General features: G+C 41.5%; 1 protein-coding gene across 2 annotated transcripts in view; it reads right to left on the bottom strand.

Annotated features, from left to right (window-relative positions):
• The window catches only part of KLHL29 (kelch like family member 29), a 408,337-nt gene that overhangs the window by 49,196 nt on the left and 337,316 nt on the right, over positions 1-21,825 (bottom strand). For both annotated transcript variants that reach the window (XM_083607226.1, XM_083607227.1), the window contains exon 9: positions 814-1,012. In XM_083607226.1, the coding sequence (XP_083463352.1) occupies positions 814-1,012 (199 nt within the window). The remainder of the gene's footprint in view (positions 1-813; positions 1,013-21,825) is intronic.

Genomic DNA, 21,825 nt, shown 5'->3' with positions numbered 1-21,825 from the left:
TGAGGCAACCCAGTCAGATGGGCTGCATATTAATAACAAAATTACTATTACTATTATAATTATTAGTCAGCTTTCCTAGCTGCAACAGCAATCAGAGGTGGTGGTGCAGGTATTCTCTTGGCCACCACCCTTGGAATGCCAGGCTCTGAGAAGAAATATACTACTGGCTTTTCCTCAGAGGGTCCCAAATGAGGCAGGAAGGTGGAGGCAGGTGGTTAGACAGCAGTGTCTGCTCACAACTACCTGGGCCCAGCAGTTTGCAAATGGGCAGCAGGTCAGGCTGAAGAGAATCCCTCAGCCAGTGCCTGACATGGATGACCTCTGGCACCGGACCTGTATGTAAAGAATATATGGTCTTGTTTAAGACAAACTTAATATCTTCCATGATACAGGGGCTTTGAAAGGGGATCAATACCAACAATTGGTGTCTGACAAAGCAGCAAACATAGCTCTCCCCCCAACTAATGGCGCTGAGCTGTTTTGAAAATATGGCTGGTTTGTGAAAGAAAACCAACTGGTGGTGACTTAGCACCTGATTTGTGGTGATGAATGATCCCTCTCTCTGCCACAGGGAGAATCAGTGTCAGAGCCTGAAGTAGAACTGCAGGGTTCCTGATTTCACAATCTGCAACTCAGGCTGTATCTTGGAAGTGCCACGGAGAGCGCGCGAAAAGGAAGTAATTTAATCTTGCAACCATATGCAGACTGTAAATAGTCCGCCTGACCTGTCCCTGTCCCATCAATAACTGCAGGGGGGAAAAAGAGAGAAAGATAGGCCCCAGAGTTTCAGCTCTGAAGCGAGCTGAGCTGTACCTGCTGATAACCTGGGTCGGGTTCTTGGAGTCTGCATCTCTTGTCGGGCGTGAGGCAGCATGTGATAACGCTTCGCTTCATTCACTAGATCCCGGCAGGCCTCTGAAGACTTTATCAACTCCTCATTGTCAACAACGTTTAGCAGATAACTGGGATGGATGAAGGGTAGGCGGACCACTGCCAGCAACTCAGGAGCATACTGCAAAAGCAAATGTAACAACTACTTTACACAACTGGGTTGTCAAGGACTCTTCGCTGCTTTCCCCCTCCTGTTTGGGACAAGGTGACATTTAAACTGACCCCACCTTCAACTTTTGTAAAATGCATTTTCCGTGGCTCCTCCTTCTCAAAAGGCAATTCGGAGTCAGTTGAAGACAACACTTTTTTTTCCTCCAATGAATCTTACTATCTACCTCTCTGCTTCACTACCATCAAAGTCTTTTTAGGTCTCACAGTGGAAAAATAATCTTCAAAAGATAGCAGCTCTTGTTCTACACTCCTGCACACATATATTTCAAACTAAAAACGGATGGTGAATTTATGCTGAATTTATACCCCTTACACAGAGGAGACCTGCTGTAATCTTTCCAGTTTCCTCCGTTAACCTTGAAATTTAAGACCGGCTGCTTGGTTTCAAACAAATAGCTATTCTAGTGGCATTTTAAATGTCAAAAAAGTTTATGTTTATAGAAAGTCTAAGGTGAATGGTTGAATGATGACATTGGTTTTGATAAAGCATGGGTTTTTGTTCACTGGCAAAACAAATATGTTCTTCCAGGTTTCGCTAGAAGTCAAACTCCAGGAGCTAATAATCAAATGCAGATGGCATATCTCCATCTTTCTGCATAAATAAAATAAACTTTATAGTGCAAAGGACATTTAAATGGCTGAAAACATCCATCACCAGCCAAGGCTTAACAGAAAGCAAAAGCACAACAGAGAGAAAATTGCACGTTATAAAATGAAGAATTCATGGAATGATTTATTTTTCTAACTGTTCATTCTCCTAAATATCACATACTGCCTCAGAGCAAAATGCGCACAGCATTTGGTGAATGTGCTGGCAGACAGAGCACAGGAAGAAAAAGCAGATTGGTACATAAGAGGAAAGATGATTAAGAACAGTCAAGGATGTCGCTAGGACAATGCACTGATGCACTGGAAACAGACATTTCTTTAAGGACCCCAGAGCTGCCAAACGAGCACCTGTGATCTTTAGGCAACTGGGAACATTCGGTATAATTCATAACTCCTTCCTTAGATAATTGCTCACCCTTAGAGAGAGGTTGACTTTAATGGAGAAAGGATGATAATGACTAAGAGTTGAAGAAGCTGAAAGATTTGTGAGGAGTGCAAATTAGTACCACACCTAATGCCCCAAACATGCATAATTCTAGTTTTCTAGACAGTGATTTAAAAATTGGATTCATAAGAAGTGTTCTGCAAATATGTGGTTAGTAGCTGCCACCACCATTGATCAAGTAATACCAAAAATAATTTGAATTCCCTCCCCACAATAGGACATTAACCTCTCCATTTCCAGAGCTCCAATGGTCTGATTACAAACTATATTACAAGTAATAATTGGCTCAGTGAGACAGAAAGAAGATAGTTGGATACCTTTTTTTAAAAAAAAAAACCAACCCCAAATAAATCCTGTTTGTTTAACAAACTGGCTGAGATGGAAATAAGAAGGGATTTTAAATGCTGCTTCTCAGGTTTTGCACCAAGCTAACACCCAAGTACTGAAACCTCTGAAAACTCACTTATTTAATTATTTGCCTACTCTAACTAATAACACAAAAATGATCCATAGGACAGAATAGGCAAACAAGAGACCTATGCAAGCTTCTAGTGTCTCACTTGCTATCTTGCCACTGTAGCTGGAAAGACTTGCTGGGATTCAGATTTTAAAATTCCTTGCCTTTTCGGAAGCAGGAAATGTTGCAGCACAAGGAGCAAAATAAGGACCTGATTCTGCATGGAGTTACTTCCTAAACGTACACAGTAGTCATTGCTTAAGTAATATGGAACATTCTTACACAAGTGGGGGCACGTAATCGCGCCTGCACCATTTCATATTGGAGCTTCGCACTTTAAAATACCCAAAGTCAGTTAGTTATGGTGTCAGAGTAGGATCCGGGAAACCATGATTCAAATCCCCACTCAGCCCTGAAGCTCACTGGATGACCTTAAGCCTTTCTGCACTTATTTATAATGATACAGCTGCTCTTTGAGCCAACATTTAGGAGTGAATCAGTACTTGGTCTCTGCATCATCCAGAAGGAGCAGCTCAATTGCGGTTACGAAAGAGGGACAAGGTATGGGCCCATAGTTCCCTGATCTGTAGGGCTCCAGAGACAGCATCTTTAAATCGTCTCACTACAACCTCTTCCAGGCTAATGGAACAAAGCCATCTTTCAATGACTGTTGCCGAAAGCCCACAAAGGATGTTCTCTGTCTCTTCTTCCAGTGTTAAAACAATATAGCCACATACTGCTTGGGATAAACTCTGGCAACAACTGCTGTAGCAATCAAGAAAACAGCTCACCCAACTTTGCTTAATTAGAGTAGTGAGGAAAATTCATCCTGTTTCTCTCCCTTTGTGTGAGCTTGTGCCGCATTGCAATAACAACATCAACATCATCATCATCAACAACAACAACAACAACAACAACAGATTGTTCTGTTTCAGTGTCACTTGTTTGAAGCTAATGTCACAAGACTATGATCTCCCTTGCTCCTGCGCACACAGTTTCTAGCAGTGATTGATCAATCTCTTAAAAACAAACAAACAAACAAACAAACAAACAAGCACAAGGGTGTTTTAGAATATATAATCTCACTGCCCCTGAAAGAGGACAAAGACTTCTCTTTTATATATATATATAATGTGTGGCATTGTGTGTGTGTGTTTTCTCCTTTAGGCTAGCTTTTTTCACCAATAAGGTTGAGGACAAATTTCATTTGGCTTTACTGATTTAAATACATTCATAAGAAGAAGGCATTCCATAGCTTATTTCTCTCCATTCCTGACCTATGATTGCTTTTTTAGGGCTCAGCTGGCTTCAGTGGCTAGGAACCAGCTCTTGATGGTTTGGCAGCTATGAACCCTACTGGACCGAAATGACTTCATAATCTGCTAACTTCCAGATTGAATAATTGTGATGTGTTCTATGTGGGGCTGGCCCTTTAAAACAGATTACTGGCTAGGGTTTCCCTTTAGTCCTCATATAACCTGTTTTAAAACAGCTGAGATGTGTACTTTAAGGTCCCATCTTATTTCTGTGATTGTTGTATTAAATTGTTTCTAGCATTGTGTTTTAATTGTAACCCGCCACAGGACCTTAGATGAAGGGTGGGTAAATACTACTACTAGTAGTACTATTATTACCTACTTTTTGTTAGCTATGTATTAAATATCTTGTTAGCATAATTCTTCTTACTGCAACCTGGAGTAAGCACTGTTTAGCATTTCAGCCTCCTTGACATCTGCCACTACTTTACCATCACACTCTTTTGTTCTTTCCTACGAGAGCTTGGTTTAACATGCTTTCCTTTACTTCCCTCTTCTTATTTTTTTTAAAAAAATATTTTATTGAAAGTTTTCAGTGAGAAAAGAAAGGGAAAGAAAAGAAAGAGAAAATCAAAACAACCTAACTGAAACCGTGATACAATTTTTCAAAAGAGAATTTTGTAATATTCCAAAGAGCCTCCATCTTATGGATGCATTTTTATGTACTTAAGAAATCAACACGTCTAATTTTATATTTCATTGCTCATCTATATGCAGGTTGAGACTGGGTGTTTAGGGACCTGCAAACAATTAGGTAGTGGGCTACACAAAAAATAGACTTCAGCTTGTTCAAAGTTCATACTAAAGTTCAGATAGGGTCTTGTTTTGAGGAATCAAACCAATAATAATAATAATAATAATAATAATAATAATAATAATAATGCCCCGTCCATCTGGCTGGGGTTCTTTGAAACAAAGAAGAAATGCTATTTCATGAGTACTAGCAGGTAAAGTTTCAACGAGCTCCATGTAGACCAATGCGGAAGCAATCTAATTAATTTTTATTCATGACATCAAAGACCTTTTTAAAATCATTCTATGATTCTTTTTCTTTGCATTTCACAGCCCCTTTAGGCTGCAGATCAGTAAGCAGTTAAGCATTCTTAAATCAGCATGACTTCAAAAACAACAATCATGTGCCAAATTGTATCTTCAATGTAGATTTTGTTCTTGGCAACAAGCCTCCTGAACTATGTTTACAATGGGATACTATACTCATTTTTGCAGTGGAATAGAAAACCGAGACATGGGCGTTTCCTCATTACCACCTCAAGGTGCTATGACTGACTGGGAGATCTGAGTCCAAATAGTCTTCCAAATAGCATGCAATCTAACCATCAGCTGGGTTGTGCAACTTTTGTCCCTTTTTTGTGCAACTCTTCTAGCCATCCAACTCCCTAATGCAGAGATTCCCAAACTGTGGTCCACAGGACACCGTGTGTCAGTGGATTTGTGACTGAAGAGATTCATATTGATCTGCATTGTATTTTTTATTGCTTCTTTTATTTCTTTTATTGTACTTTATTGTATTGTAATCTGAATTCTATGGAATTCCAATTGTAATAAAGGTAACTTGCACCTTATACAGGGGTTACTTTATTTTTTGCATCTTCAAATTTCCTATGGCTTAATATTACACTGGAAAGCTATTAAACTTTTTGACACTTTTGGCAGTTAATACCCTGAAAGGTCAAACTAATGTTTCCCTATTGTCTTAAATATCATCTCCCTCTCCCTTTTCTTTTCTACAGCTGCTATTATTCCATGCAAAAATGACCTTTGCTGCTGCGGGACTAAGCAAACATTAAGTAGCAGTCAAAAAAGAAGAAGCTAAATTGCATTAAAATTTACATTTTTATGTTTTACGTGACTACTGGTTCAGTTGTTTGGGCATTATACAAGGAGGCAGTTAACAAAAATTAAACTATGCTAGGGATACAGATAATCATAGAGATAAAGAAAACAAAAATACTATACACTTAAAAGATTACTCTGACCATTCCTATGGAATTCAAGTCCGTCCGAAACATTTGAAAACAGAAACTCAATACGTAAGCCTCAATACTGAAAACTGAATACGGAAAACTCAAACAGGAAGCCGCCTCAGAAGTTTGACTTCTGAGGCGCATTTGAAAACGGAAGCATTTACTTCCAGGTTTACGGCGTTCGAGTTCCGAAACATTAGTCAACGGAGACATTCGAAAACCGAGGTACCACTGTATGTAGATGCTGGCCCTAATCCTTGTTTGCACTGCTGAACAGAGAGAGCTTTCCAACAGAAGCTGTATATTATCTAGATAACTTTCCCTAAGACTTTCTTCTCTGGTTTGAAATGGATGAATTAATAGGACATGAAGAAATGAAGCCACCTAGGTATACCTGGCTCTGGTGCCAGCTGTTGATTTCAGCACCAACTCAGTAAGCCCTGCCCATAGATGCCACCTGTTTCAAATAAACCTTTCCATATGATTGTGTATTAGGGAAGGACCAAGTAAAACATCTGTTCTCTATTTATACACTCATCCTCAACTTTATTTACTATTTATTGGCCTCCAGAATGGTTTCTCAAAATCGAGAGATTATCTCACACCAATTTCGGTGGTATCACAGTTTGAAGCTATATAACACAATGAGATGAATAGCTGGCATGTTTGCCTCACCTGGGCTTAAGGAGACATCACTGAAAAGAGTTGTGCGTATAAATCTTAGGCATAACTGCAACATCCTGTTCAAATGAAGCTATAAGACGGCTTGTTAGTAGCACCACAGATGACTAAATACAGCATTTATATGGAAGGAGCTGCTTTCCTGCTATTCTGTTCTCCAGGCTCTGCCTATGGCAGCACATTCATTTATATTTCTGGTACTAACTTGATGGGGAAAGGATTTTATTTTTGCATTATTATCATTAATACAAAAAAGAAGCGTTCATTCACTACGCTGTGGAGGATATCAAAATCATCATCCCCTCCCAACTTTTCTCTGATGAAAATAGGGATGTCCTATATAATAAATAAATAAATAAATAAATAATAAATAAATAAATAAAACTTCTTTGGCAATCACTTGTAGCTGAGTAAGATTGTCTTCCATAAACACGGTTTTAACAACGAGTCCGTAAGTGACTGTGGAGGCCAATTCTGGATCCTCACGTCCTTCCACAGTGCATAGCTGTCAACTTTTCCCTTTTCTTGCGAGGAATCCTATTCGGAATAAGGGAATTTCCCTTTTAAAAAGGGACAGCTATGCCACAGTGGGGACATTGGTTTCTGGGCGGGAGCTGATCACTGTGTGGATTTGCCAAGCATGCCTTCCTCCTAACACATTTCTCCCTTGCATCCTGAGTTCGAGTGTCTTCAAAGCCCAATAATAATAACGCCCCACCCATCTAACTGGGTTGCCCCAGCCACTCTGGGCAGCTTCCAAAATATATAAAAACAAAATAAAATATTAAACATTAAAAACAGGACAGTCTTCTAAAGGCTTTATCTCATTGGCTTGGGGGGTCACATAACTCCATACTCTCCAACATTTTTCCAATGAAAATAGAGATGTCCTAGGCAAAAGTGGGACATTCTGGGGTCAAATCAGAAACCGGGACAGCTTCTGTAAATCCGGGACAGTCCCTGGAAAATAGGGGTGCTTGGAAGGTCTGCATCATTGGTTTAAAAAAGAAGGAAGACCGAAACTTATTTTCCTTCTAAGCACGCAATACACAAATTAATTTCCATGCCCTGAAATTAAGCACAACATTATTGCTTCTGAAAAGATGAAGCAGAGAGCTAGGCCAAAGCTATCTGCATAGATAGGATATCAGGCCTGCACTGCTTTGACCTACTGAGCTGATAAAAAAAATCTTGATTTTGCTGCCTACCTCGGAAAAGGTAAAGACGGCCATTTGTCACGCACCTGGCAGGTCACACTGCATAGCTGCTGCAGTGCTGAATTTAGTGAATCACAAGCTAGGCAGGCCTGCTGTTGGTTAAATGTCTTCTGAAGGGCACCACACAATGGCAACGGTAATTTCGCAAGCACCCAGGGGAATGCATGAGGGCAATGTTGCAATCATCTTGTTTTTTTAAAAAAAGAACTTGCCTTGATTAGCTGGGGTGAGGGTACAAAGGGTGAAAAAATAGATAGGCCAAATTCATTACGTGTTGTGAATGGAACTGGGTAAGGAATGAGTCTAGAATAGGTGAAAGGGAAATCATAAAGTGGTTGAAGAGAAGGCCATTATTGCCTTCTCCACTTCCTGTGGCTACTCCATCAACTGGACCAAACCTTCCTTTCTTCCATGGCAGGCTATTTACAAAACAAACACACCTTACTAAAAAGTGGGGGGAGGGAGGTAGTTCAAGAATTGTCTTCTTCGTTATCATTTTTTAAAGCATTATGGTGCTGATTAGAATTCTTACCTGCCGTTTACTCCAAGTTCTATAATCAGGTTACATAAAATATAAAATAAATATAATAGATATAAAATAAATATAAAAAACTCCACAGTAGACTACTTGGCAGCACTCAAAAAAGCAGGGACAAGTGGTTAGGGTTAAAACAACTTTCCACCACACCATTTTTTTCTTTTTTGTTGTGTATTTGCAATTGAAGAAACAGGTGAGCAGAAGTAGAGTGTTTGTGATGGAGAGAGCGAGTTATTATGGGATAAGGGGAATAACAGCACAGGAAAAAAAAGTTAGCTAAGAGAAACCTTGCCCTCCTTTCTTTCCTGAAGGCACTCAAACCAAATATTTAGACTGCTGCCTCTTTGAGGGTATAGGTGGAAAATGACAACAAACCTACCCTGGGATAATGCAGGTTGTAAATAAAAGAAAATATCCTACCTCACACACACACCCCTGCAAACCCCAAAGAACAGAAAATGTCTTTGGAACAAGGTTTTGGATATGTTGATTTGGCATCATACAGGATACGCTTGCTTCTATTTCTCTCATTAATATAAAATAGAAGCCCGTGTTTGGGGGACAGTTGGGAAAATAAAATAAATAAGTAAAAACAAAATGAAATTGTCTAATTTTCAAGCATAGAATCTACTCTGTGGCCATGTACTCACTTTTCAAAATTAGGGTTAATTAACTCTCACAATTATTTTCAAAGTGGAGAGAACCCTCAAAAGACATAGGCCAGAATCCAGAAAACAGGTACACTTAAGATGATTTATTTTAAGGGATTAAATAGCCTCTCTCTGTTGGATGATGTTCCACACTCAGCAATTAAGGCAGCATTCCTGCCCAAATTATCTGTGGAATTAATTGGCTTCCAGTTATAAGTCACAAATATGCAAATGAATTCTGTATTCATCATGAGAAACTTTAAAAACACTGAATTGTATTTAACTAAGTCATCAGAGGATTTGGCTAACTTAAGTCTATTGATTTCAGTGGGACTCCTTCAACTTGGTTGGACACAACCCATTATATCCATATGTAGTTGCGGTGGTGGAAATATGGAACTAATATTTGTAAGTTACCACTGTATTCCTCTACAAAATAATCAAATATGATTTTTTTAGCATGACATGTCTATTTTATACTTTTTGTAAAGCTGTGCCACACACCCACACTTTTGCAAAATATGCAGGTTGTGAAATAAATTTACCATTGCAAATGTGAAAAATACATCATTTTCTAGTATTCCTATCAATTTCTATGCATCTGCTTCTGAAGACAAGTCTCCTGAATATTCAGTAGGTCTGAGATTATCCATTTCCCCCCCATCTCAGATCTGTAATGATCGGAGAAGAAAAGCACAAACGTTTGAACTATTCTGTTGTGCATCTAAATTACTGGAGAAAAGATGTTGCCTGTAGTACTGTATGTGGTGGTGATGATTGGGTGGGGGGCAACGGGAAGGAGAATTGTATGCACCAGGAAATGACTCCTAGACTAAAGTCCTATCTTTTCAACTCCAACTCGCATGGTGCTATTTACTGCTGGCTCGCTCCTGACAACTTGAGAACAACTTATGAAATCATGATTACAGCAATTCTTATAGGAGCTACATAAATATGACAAACGTGGGGGCAGTATATGTCCCCATAATCTGTGGAAGTAGCCTTTCCATGAGTGTAGCTTTTTTAAAAATTATTATTAAATATTTTCTTGTTTTACAGAAGTATGTGTAATGTCTCTCGTATTTTTTCCATGTAACATTTTTACAAATCAGTTTCATTTGTTGAGACATTAGTCGGGGGGAAAAGGGGTGGAGGGGGGGAAGATGGGGTCGGGTGGCAATGTTTCTATTTTGCTTAAATGTATGTAGGGTTTCGTGTCAGCGTTCCTCGTGCCGGTTCTCTGCTGTTCATTTGTGTTTCTTTGGTGGTGAGAGAGGTTGGGGTTGGCCTAGGGTGTGGTTGTTTGTTTGTGATTGGCTGTGGTGATCTTTGTTTTCGTGTGAGTGGGGTGGGTGGGTGTTTTGGATCAGGTTAGTCATATTGATTTGTATGCTGTTGGTGGGTTACTGTCATTGTCTTGTTGGGCTCTGTATGTGATAAAGGGGAGCCATACCGGGGTAAAGGCGCCTTCTTCTGTTTGTCCCCGTGTCAGTTTCAGTTTATTGGTTAATTTTTCTAGTAAGGCTGTTTCCCATACTATTTGGTACCATCGGTTCATGCTTACTCCTGACAGGTCTCTCCAGTGTCTGGTTATGGTGTTTCTGGCTGCTGAAAGTAGGTGGGTTATGAGTTCTTTGTGGTGTAAATGGGCATTGTTGTCTTGGAAGATGTTTAGTAGGGCCAATTCTGGGGTGGTGTCTAATACTTGCTTAGTTATTTTACATATTTCTTGTATGGCTGTTGTCCAGAATAGTTGGATTTTGGGGCACTCCCACCACATGTGGAGGTATGTGCCTGGGAGGTGCACCCTCTCCAGCATTTTGGTGAGGTTCCTGGGCGTATTAGTGCTAGTTTCATGAGTGTAGCTGGCATAAAAATGAGTCAAATATACAGGCTGATTAACTTGGATCCCAACAATGGGTGTGATACTCCACTAGATTGGGGTGCCAAAGAAGAGTCATATGAGTGACCCCAACCCACATGGTCAGAGCACTCAAGCATCATCCCAGCTGCAGAGGAGCAATTTACAGAAAAGCAGTGCCTGACAATCTGGTCCTTTCAAAAGACCATCAAATTCTTCTCATGTTAATTGATGTAATAAAAACATGTCTCCCAGAGTGGAAGGATACTGATGGAATGATAAAAGAAGAGGAAGAAAGGAAAGCAGTACAAGAAACATAAACAAAGGAAGAGAGTTTAAAAGCTCCCTGCTTACTTAATTTATTAAGTGCTGCTGCTAAGGATTGGGGAACATTTAGACAAGAATTACAGCTGTTTACAATAGAAAGCCAGGTTAAGGACATGTCAGATATGCAGAAAATAGCAACATCCTTCAGCCCTGTGAGGACAGACACTTATCCATGCTTTCATTAACCTGAACACTAAGGAGGTGGGCAGGTGAAACCAAGTATAAAGCTCTATTCCTTAAATTTTAGATATTTCATCCCTGTTCAGATGGTCTTTGTACACAACATTTGTCTGTCTAGATGTGCAAATGTGATTATGTCTACTGATAACATCCTTCAAAACCCAGTGTCCATGCACTGCACGTCATATCAGCACAGTAGGTTACAAGAATACACTCCAGCTTTATAACTGCAATCTGGAAAACAGAAGGCACAGACTGCACAGGTGTGATTAGGGTGTGGGATGTTATTCCAGACCCTACTCCCACTCCCTACATATACAAACATTTGTACGTATACTGCCTGGATGTCATCAATGTGAGACAACGAAGTAGAGATAGAAGAAACTTAAATGTTCTTTCAAGAACTTACTGGAAAGCAGCTTGTCAAGATGTTTTAGGTTATTATTATTATTTTCCAGAACTAAGGTCTGCTTTGAGCTTGAATAAGTTGTAACTATGGGACTGGCTCTTCTAGATAGAAAGGAACATACAACTAATTAGAAACACCAATTTTTCTCCTTGGTATCCACTCTTGAGAACAGAGCATTTTAGAGCTAGTTATCTGACCAAACTCTTACTAGTTTCCTTAAGAAATGCCTTTATTGATCTGTGTTTCCAAGAGATGCCTATTACAGTCTTGGATGGTCACTACGACAAGCCCCATACGCAGACAGACTTTGTATTTGTGGTCACCCTCAGGTGGAAGACATCATTCATTAACTGTTAGCTCCTCCTTTATATAGAGACCCAAGAGATTTTTTTCTGAAACCTTTGGTCACACAAGCAAGCAGGGACACCCCAGCAAAAATGGTTCAGTTTCTTCTGAGTGAAAATAATAGCTTCATAACACACAAAGTGGCCCTCTATGCACTGGCTGCAAAGAACAAAACAAAACATAGAATCAAGCTGGATTTGAGTTTGTTGGTGTCTCTGGTAACTTCTCTCTTTTACCTGAAGAAGTGTGCATGCACACGAAAGCTCATACCAATAACAAACTTAGTTGGTCTCTAAGGTGCTACTGGAAGGAATTTCTTTATTTTGTTTCAACTACGGCAGACCAACATGGCTACCTACCTGTAACTTCTCTCTTTTACATCATGGATGTTGGCAAACTGGATTTGCCTTGTTGGTCTCTCTGTGTGTTGGGTGCTGGTGGCAGAGGGAGCAACGACAGTTTCACCCTCGTGCCTTGCGGGGCTGGGGCCAATGATTCTTCCTTTTCAATACAGCAATGTATCATTATATCGCAATGTTGAAAAGCCTCGGCCCAGTATACCTGAAGGAGCGTCTCCACCCCCAACGTTAAGCCTGGACACTGAGGTCCAGCTCCGAGGCCCTTCTGGCGGTTCCCTCACTGCGAGAAGTGAGGTTACAGGGAAGCAGGCAGGGGGCCTTCTCGGTAGTGGCGCCCGCCCTGTGGAGCGCCCTCCCATCAGATGTCAAGGAGATAAACAACTATCCAACTTTTAGAAGACATCTGAAGGCAGCCCTGTTTAGGGAAGTTTTACTCTGTTTTTAATGTTCTGTTGAAAGCTGCCCAGAGTGGCTGGGGAAACCCAGCCCTAATTATGGCTTGCAGCCATTGATAACCTTATCCCCCATGAAAGTGGTTCAAGGTTTTGTGCACACTGAACATGACAACGAAGAAACAATAGTGTTGTTGTGCATATCAGCACATAATTCGAATGTTTAAAATAAAAAGGATATTTGAAAGCCATGGGAATGGGGAAAGAGGGAAGTTTTCTGGAAGATAGCTGCCTTGAGAATCAGCAGTAGTGGGAGTTGGGGAACAGATATGAAGGAGTGCCTTGTAGCATAACAAAGTGAGCAACCAAGCTAAAGTGGTACAATGAACTGACTACTTGAGGTCTCTTAACTGATTGTTATGTATCACTCCAACATCAGTTTTGCCTCAATTTCAACCATGTGGTACTCCCACTCTCCCTGACATAAGCAATTTGATTTTCTTGGACTTTTATCTGTCATGTTGCCAAGCCAGGCATGTTCAGTTCTTGTAATCCTTCTTTTCAAATCAGCTCCTCGTATCCTTTAATCAATCACTTTGCTGTTCTGCAAATTACCTCCAGTTACTTTGCAAACTTTTGTTTTTCCTATGCCATTATGCTACTGTTTATACAGAGCCCTCTTGAAGGTATAGGATATCATAGGAAGTTCATTAATATGTTTCATTGGCAAACAATTCCATTTTATAACTGAGCATTTTGCCTTCCCGTGGGGCTTTTCAAAAGCCAAACGTGAGTGTGCACATAGTTCAAACCCAAGTGGGAAATTTCAAAATGGCCATATTGCATTTATTTATAACCCTGTTCTCTAGGTGGCTTACAACAAGTAGAGAATCTGACCAAAAAAAAACAAAAAACGTACATAAATAAAATGACAGAAGGAAAACAAAGCCCAGATAGGAATAGGGAATAGAAACTGATGAAATAAAAATAGAGGAAAATTTTAAAAGCTCTTCACTTGGCATCAAAATGACAATAAGACAGGCAGGTCTCTCTCGGGGAAGGCATTCTATAGCTGGGGTGCTGCCACTGAAAAGACCCGTTCTTTTGCAGTTTCCCACTGCACCTGGTAAGCATAGTCAGGGATTATGGGAAATGGAGTTCAGCAACATTTGAAGAACACCACATTGGCTACTTCTAGTATAGTAAAGGTAAAGGGACCCCTGACCATTAGGTCCAGTCGTGGCCGACTCTGGGGTTGTGGCGCTCATCTCGCTTTATTGGCGTACAGCTTCTGGGTCATGTGGCCAGCATGACTAAGCCGCTTCTGGCGAACAATAGCAGCGCATGGAAACGCCGTTTACCTTCCCGCCGGAGTGGTACCTATTTATCTACTTGCACTTTGACGTGCTTTCGAACTGCTAGGTTGGCAGGAGCAGGGACTGAGCAACGGGCGCTCACCCCGTCGCGGGGATTCGAACCGCCGGCCTTCTGATCAGCAAGTCCTAGGCTCTGTGGTTTAACCCACAGCGCCACCCGCGTCTCAACTCCTAGTATAATATTCCTAGTACAATCTGATGCAAAGTTGTACGACGTATTACATCCTACATTGGGGTGATTGATACCCCTGAGATGGTGTGGATTACAACTATCATCATCCCTGATCACTAGCCATGCTGGTTGGGGCTGATGAGATTTGTACACCCAACACCCAGAGGACCACTGATTCCCCACCCCGTTCTACACAATTAACCCACAGTGCTTTGCAAATTGCAATATCCCTTGACACGACGCCATAAATATTGCCACCCAGTCTTCTCACCACATCCATGAGCTTACCGGGGGGAGCTATCTCTCAATTATAAACACTTGCCATTTAAAATGGTGAACAGTAGAAAAATACCAAACACAGTTCTTCTAGAAGTTCCAGTTAGCTACAGGCTTCCCATTGCTTGCCAAATAATAAAAGGAATGACATCCAGGCAACAGTCTGCTGTTCCTACCACATGGCGCTGCCTAGCTATCCTGGCAACAAAGCATTTAAGAAGCAGTTGCTTCCCCTGATTTTTTGTTGCCTGCAAAAATAAAATTGAACAATCAGGGGTGCTTAGGTAACTCCAGAAATGTTACTACGTGCAGTTGGTATTCAGTTCCAAAGCACTGGGATATAGTTATTTACAAAGCATTAGCTTAATAAATATTGAGTTCTTATTTATTCTTCTACAAGCAGATTGATGACCTTTGAAACGAAGCAGCAATCTCTCTTCCAAGCAACACCCAGCTGCTGTGCTATATAATAGATTAGGTCTCTCTTAAAACAGTCCAACACAACTCATGTAAACAGGATCCTCTGGACATCTTAAGGAAGCCAGATGTTGCTGGACTCCAGTTTCCATCAGCATGGCCAGTGCTCAGGGATGATGGCAGTCTCTTGGAGACTCCCCTTGCCTCAAGGTACTGGCATCACACATGGAACCCGCATGGGTCAGAACAAGCCAATATGGATCTGACTTGTGGCTGCTATGCAGACCCTGGCTGTGCCATTCATGGATGTTTCTACTTTCAGCAAACCCTTTGCATGCCAAGGCCTCGGTTGAGAATCCTCTATACCCCTGCCACATCCAACCCCAATATTTGGCAGAGGGTTCTGGAGCTTGCAGAGCATTGGCCAGACTTGTACCCCATGTACGCTCAGAGTGTGACAGAACCCACCCAAGACCTTTCTGTGGATTCACAAAGGCTACAGGGGAAGATAGGGACGCGGGTGGCGCTGTGGTCTAAACCGCTGAGCCTTGGGCTTGCAGATTGGAAGGTTGGAGGTTCGAATCCCCGCGACGGGGTGAGCTCCCGTTGCTCGGTCCCAGCTCCTGCCAACCTAGCAGTTCGAAGGCGCCTCAAAGTGCAAGTAAATAGGTACCGCTCCGGTGGGAAGGTAAACAGTGTTTCTGTGTGCTGCTCTGGTTCGCCAGAAGCGGCTTAGTCATGCTGGCCACATGACCCGGAAGCTGTACGCTGGCTCCCTCGGCCAATAAAGCAAGATGAGCGCCGCAACCCCAGAGTCGGTCATGACTGGACCTAATGGTCAGGGGTCCCTTTACCTTTACAGGGGAAGATTGGCAATGGCTGACAAGCCACCCCTCAGGAAAGCTTGTTGGCCGTAACTTATTTACTCATCTGAGGAATCCCTTGGGTCCACTGCAACACAGCCTGAAAGCCACCAGTGTACAACCATTGGGCTATTCCCGCCTTTCCTCAACACACACACACACACTACTGCAAAAGGCCAAAGAAGATTACTAATCAGTATAGTAATTTGCTGTATGCAAAGAGCAAGCTGCTACATGGCATGATTTAAAGCAGGTTTAAAACATGGCTGCACTAACAAGTGCACCAATGCTACTTCACAGCAGATTTGTAAGTGGCCCAAACAGAAATCGTGGCTTCCTACTCAGATTCTGAAAGCTCAAGATCACTACCAGTCAATAACATTATTAGAAATGTGAATAGTTTGCATGAATCAACATATAAGACAGCAGGGGTGGCTGTGTGTTCATGCCTGAGGCAGGTAGAAACACTAACCACACTCCAGCATTTCCTACAGCTTTAATCTCAAATAGGAACTTGCCCTAAAACTCTACCTTCCACATCATGCAGGTTGCAAGAGCTCCGTCAACTGACTTGCAAGCTGTTGTGAGGCCTGATCATGTGGGTTGTTTCTTGCTGAAACTGGATTTATTATACAGAAGAAGAAATGGTGTATACCTCTGGGGCTTTATGTCTTTTTGGTGGAAATTCCATGCAAAAAACAAAACTGTGATAACCTGTACTTATGTAAGTTTAAAAAGGTGTGTCAAAGAAACCACAATAAATAACCTTGGCTATGCACTGAATAAAACTTATGGGTTGTATTCAACTAAGTTTTACTCAGAGTAGACTTAACGGCCCCAACTTAGCCATGTCAATGAATTTCAATTGGTCTACTCCAATAGGGTCTTACAATGAATACACTTATAAATTCAGTAGAACAAATGCTCAAGCATTTCTTATGGCATGGATAGAAAAGGTGAGTGCTATTCTGCAAGGTACTGCGCTGCCTCTGAAAAGTACAGTTGTACCTTGGAAATCAAATGGACTCCGTTCTGGAAGTTGATTCGACTTCCAAAACATTCGGAAACCAAAGTGTGTCTTCTGATTGGCTGCAGGAAGCTCCTGCAGCCAATTGGAAGTTGCAGAAGCCCCATCAGATGTTTGGCTTCCAAAAATAGTTTGCAAGCTGGAACAGTCCCCTCCAGGTCTGCGGCATTCGGGAGCTAAAATGTTTGAGAACTAAGCTGTTCGAAAACCAAGGTACAACTGTACTGAATTCAGAATTCTAAAGGAGCACAGAGTTGCTCCACAAGTATCAGTGCTAGGCTTTGAATTGTATTTTCTGCTCACAAGTAAATGTCATTCATATACCCACATAATTCTTTTTAGCACACATGTTCAAGGATGTTGAGCTTGACTTTATACAAACACACACAGAGAAAAAATCTCTTCCTGAGTTCCTGAACCAAAAGATGCCATTATGAAATTTTAAAGGAAGGCTTTTCATGGAAGCATTCTGAAAAGGAACAGCTTCTATGTTTAGAAAATAAGCATCTGTGTGACTAGGAAGCCTATTACAAACCAGCAGGATACCGGGAGGTTGCGGGAGGAGGGAGTTAGAGCAGTCACCCTTGAAAGCTGATCTACCTGTGGCACATGAAAGCAACCAGCTACCCGTATTTTTACAGTAATTTAACTGCAAAAACACTTCTTTCTGGAGAAATAGATATATACACACATACACAAAATTAAAAGCTCCACACAAAAAAAGTAAAAAAGGCAATTCATGAAACCAGACGCAAGGGCAAAACAAATAAAGATGCCATCATAAACTGAAAAAGCACTTCAGGAAGAAGAGGTGGAGAATGAAAAGCAATGCCGAAAAACTGTCAGGGCAGGATGAAAGGAAGAGTGGGGAAAGCGACGGGGGGGGGGGGGGAATGAAAGCCACCTCTTAACACTTAAATGTATGAAATCACCACAGCAGGAAGCAGGAGGGTATCGGCAGCCTTGAAGAAAACAACACTGTTTGCACAATGACTCTCAGCCTCAGTTTACTCAACCCTATGCAAACCACTGAGCCTTGGGATTGCGGTTCAAATCCATGTGACAGGGTTAGCTCCCGTTGCTCGGTCCCAGCTCCTGCCAACCTAGCAGTTCAAAAGCACGTCAAAGTGCAAGTAGATAAATAGGTACCGCTCCAGCGGGAAGGTAAACGGCATTTCCGTGCACTGCTCTGGTTCGCCAGAAGCGGCTTAGTCATGCTGGCCACATGACCCAGAAGCTGTACGCCGCCTCCCTCGGCCAATAAAGCGAGATGAGTGCCGCAACCCCAGAGTCGTCCGCGACAGGACTTAACGGTCAGGGGTTCCTTTACCTTTACCTATGCAAAATATATTTTTTTTCCTATAGGAATTCTTGCTGTTACTGATCATGAGAAAACCATCAATGGCCACATCTTTCTGACTGAATTTGATTAAACTGAGTAAGGACCTCTTCCAATATCACATCCGTGGCATGCGAGTCTCAAAAATAAAACAAGGTGCAACAAGAGTCATAGACAGGTTTCAGTGTTATTCCAGGAGAAAGGGAGAGGGGCAGGCAGGCGCGGACCACCTCAGAGCCTGCACCATATTGACCCGCACGGTGTAGGGTTGTTCTACTGTGGGAATGATCATGATGGCTTTTAAATATGTTACTATTGTGTTTTTTTAAAAATGTAATTTAATGTGTTACTTTTAAGTTCCCCCCGGAAGGATTTATATTCTGAAAGATAGAATATAAATAATGACAATTAACCACTCATTAAAATAAATAACCAATGGTGTTGTGATATGGGAAATATATAGCTCAGTGGTACAGGGTGGGTGGATATTGATCTGACTTGTTTTATTCTTGTTTTTATTAAGTATTGTGCCTTTTTATTTTGTATTTTTATGCTGTGAACCATCCGGAGACCTTTGGATGAAGGGTGGCATACAACATTATTTAACAACAACAACATTCATTTTGCATGAAAAAGGTCTCAGCGTTCATCCCATGGCATCTTTAAGCTGGATGGATAAAGATCTGGAAACTTGTAGAACTGCCACCACTCACATGTCACATATTCTGATTGGTACCCAAGACACATTCTCAAAATACTAAACTAAATTTGGAGAAACCTCAAACTGTAATAGCTTTTATAATTGCGTATTGAAATGTTGTAAAGTGGATGTTCAGGATCTCAGAGATGAATGGAGCAAACTCCACAGTGTCTCTAGAGGAAGAGATGGGTAAGTTCAGATAGATGTTGGAAGTATAACACTGAAAGTGCCTCTTCAAGGCATATGATGCAGGCATGTTCTGCGGGTTTCTTTTTTATCTTGGAGAAATCATTGATATTTGCAGATGTTCAAACACTCTGAAATCCTATTCCTGTGGTGTCAGGACTAACAGATCAACAACAAAAGTGGGTTTTCTGTGAGCCGTTATGGTGGCTACGAGACATATACGACAAGGTTGGGAGGTCAAACAGCCACCATGTATCAGCCAGTGGTTTGAAGATCTTGTTAGGATATTTCCGTTCCACCTTAAAAGGGAGCAGGCTTTGTGAGTCACAGAGTCTGCGTATTTCCTGTTCACAGGATGTTTCTGTTGTGTCTATGCTTTCGTTTCTCTCTCTGTGCCTGAGCAGACCGAAGCAGGTAGTCATGTTTTTTCTTTGTTCTAACCAACGCTGAATAAACTTCTAAATAATGCTCTCCTGCGTGCATCTTTCGCTGTGCGAATTCTGCTGATAGAGCGTGCATCAGCTTTGGAATGTGGCAAGCTATTTTCTGGAGCTCGTGTCGCTAATTGCTGATACTGTATCTACGGGAGATCGATGGATTGTCCGGAGGCGATGTGGGGGCCATGATGGGTTTTATCTCCCTGGCAGTATCCCAACAGATCTCACTGCCTTTTTTAAGACTGAATGCATGGATTACAATTGACAATTATCTTTACATGTCTATTTGGACTCCATAAAAGTTTAATGATTGGTTTATGCACTGCTAAGTTAGTGTTGGATTATACATGTACAAATACTGTACAGCAGCAGAAATCTAGAAGAAAAGCATCTGTGTAGACACCCAAGGGTTGCTAAGGGGTCTTTTGGGATTTGTTTGTCTTGGTCAACTCTGTTTTAGCAACAGAACCAGCACAGATACTAAAACTCCTGCTTGTGAATCTGCAGGCAGAAGAGAAGAGGGATTCAAAAGTGAGCCAAACAACTGGCCGAGTCATCTTGTGGCTGCTCAACAGGTGCTCTAATAAACGTCTAATTGTTGACATATTGCAGTTAAGGCCTTGCATTTATTTCTTATTGTTAGTTGTGAAAAACCTATTTTCCTCCTGGCCGCCTCCAGCCGGGTCTGAAATGTTAAATGAAAGGTTTAGGAGGTTTTATAAGACATCACCTGGCCCACTAACACAAATATTCCGGGGGCCATAAAATTTTGAATGGTTCACCTGGACTGTACCATATCCAGCCTGCTGGTAAGTGGCCTTTGTAAACTCCATGCTGGCTACACTCAATAAGCTTTAACATGGAAAGGGAAGACAGATGGAAACTGGAGGATGAGATGGGTAATATCAGGAGAGGATGCTTGAGTCAGGAAGCAACAGGGGTTATCTGTATGGTTGTTCAAAAACCACATGGAAAATTCTTTTTTACCTCCTTGCCCTCCCTCTCTTCATAAATTACTTTTTAAAAATCTCTAAGCAACACACATAAAACTATACTGAATAATTATCCCACACACACACACAGTTTTATTGAACTTAGCTGGCATCAAGTTGGCACTCAGCCCTCCATATTCAGCTGAGAATTGTTGTCTCTGTGAGTTGTGGACGAACATGCACCAAGGTGACCCAAAGCCTCTTTATGATAGGCCCTTGAGGGTTGGATTAAGTCAGCCTGTCGCTGGCCACCACTGGAGAGATGCAAACAACATTCTGCATCGTTGAACTCCTTCTGTGTGGGCAGGAGGAAGGCCTGCTGCTTGCATCCCTGGCAGCAGAAAATCCAAAAATGGGGTGTGCTACAAGGGTGGGGAAGCCCAAACCAGCCAGCAATCTACTAGATCCCTCCACTGGTGACATCAGGTCTGATCTTCCTGTCCTCTACACCTTCCACTATCTCAGCCAGGGGCAACTTGGCTGTAGATGTAGTGGTTGCTCTACTAAGCTGGCTGTTTAGTCTTTAGTCCATCTGGGGACTGAGTCTCAAAGTGCCTGGATAATTATATTCTATATTTCATGCTATGTCTGTTTCCTCCTCCTTGCTTCAGAGTGTTTCTCACAATACTTACCCCTTCCTGTATATTCTCAGCTAGTAGAATATGTAACCTGAGATTACAAGTCTCATTGTGAGTGATGACTAAATTGCAAGATGTGATCGAATAGGGGGTTTGATGTCTTAGAGCCATCTAACAATTTGACAAAAGCACAGAGAGGAGGCTACTTACAAACAATTTGAAATTAAAAGATCATTAGCACTTATCTTAGAACGATGAACGCTCAGCTCTTTTATACACTGACAACCATTCAACTATTTTGACTCCCCAATCAACAAGAATCCAGACAGATATGAAACAATATGATTCCCTAATTCTAGGTGTATATCAAAAGAATCCCCACATTTTTATCCTGTAAAAATTATGAAGGTCATTGCTACCAGCTACATACTTGACTGCCAAGGGATCCCAGAGCAATGAGAGCCAGGAATATATGTTCTGACTACCTCAAATTCCTACTAAAAGTTCTTCATTTCTTTCCCAACTATTGTACGATTAATCAACCAGCTTCTTTCCTGCCACAGGGCTTTCCACAATCCTCACTAAGATTGTGGATATGGTATGCATGCTTTCCAGCACTATTATTCAAT

This window comes from Podarcis filfolensis (assembly GCF_964270895.1).
Source record: "Podarcis filfolensis genome assembly, chromosome: 3".
NCBI lineage: Eukaryota > Metazoa > Chordata > Lepidosauria > Squamata > Lacertidae > Podarcis > Podarcis filfolensis.
Note: the sequence above shows the minus strand (reverse complement) of the source record. Positions and strands in the feature narration are given on the sequence as shown.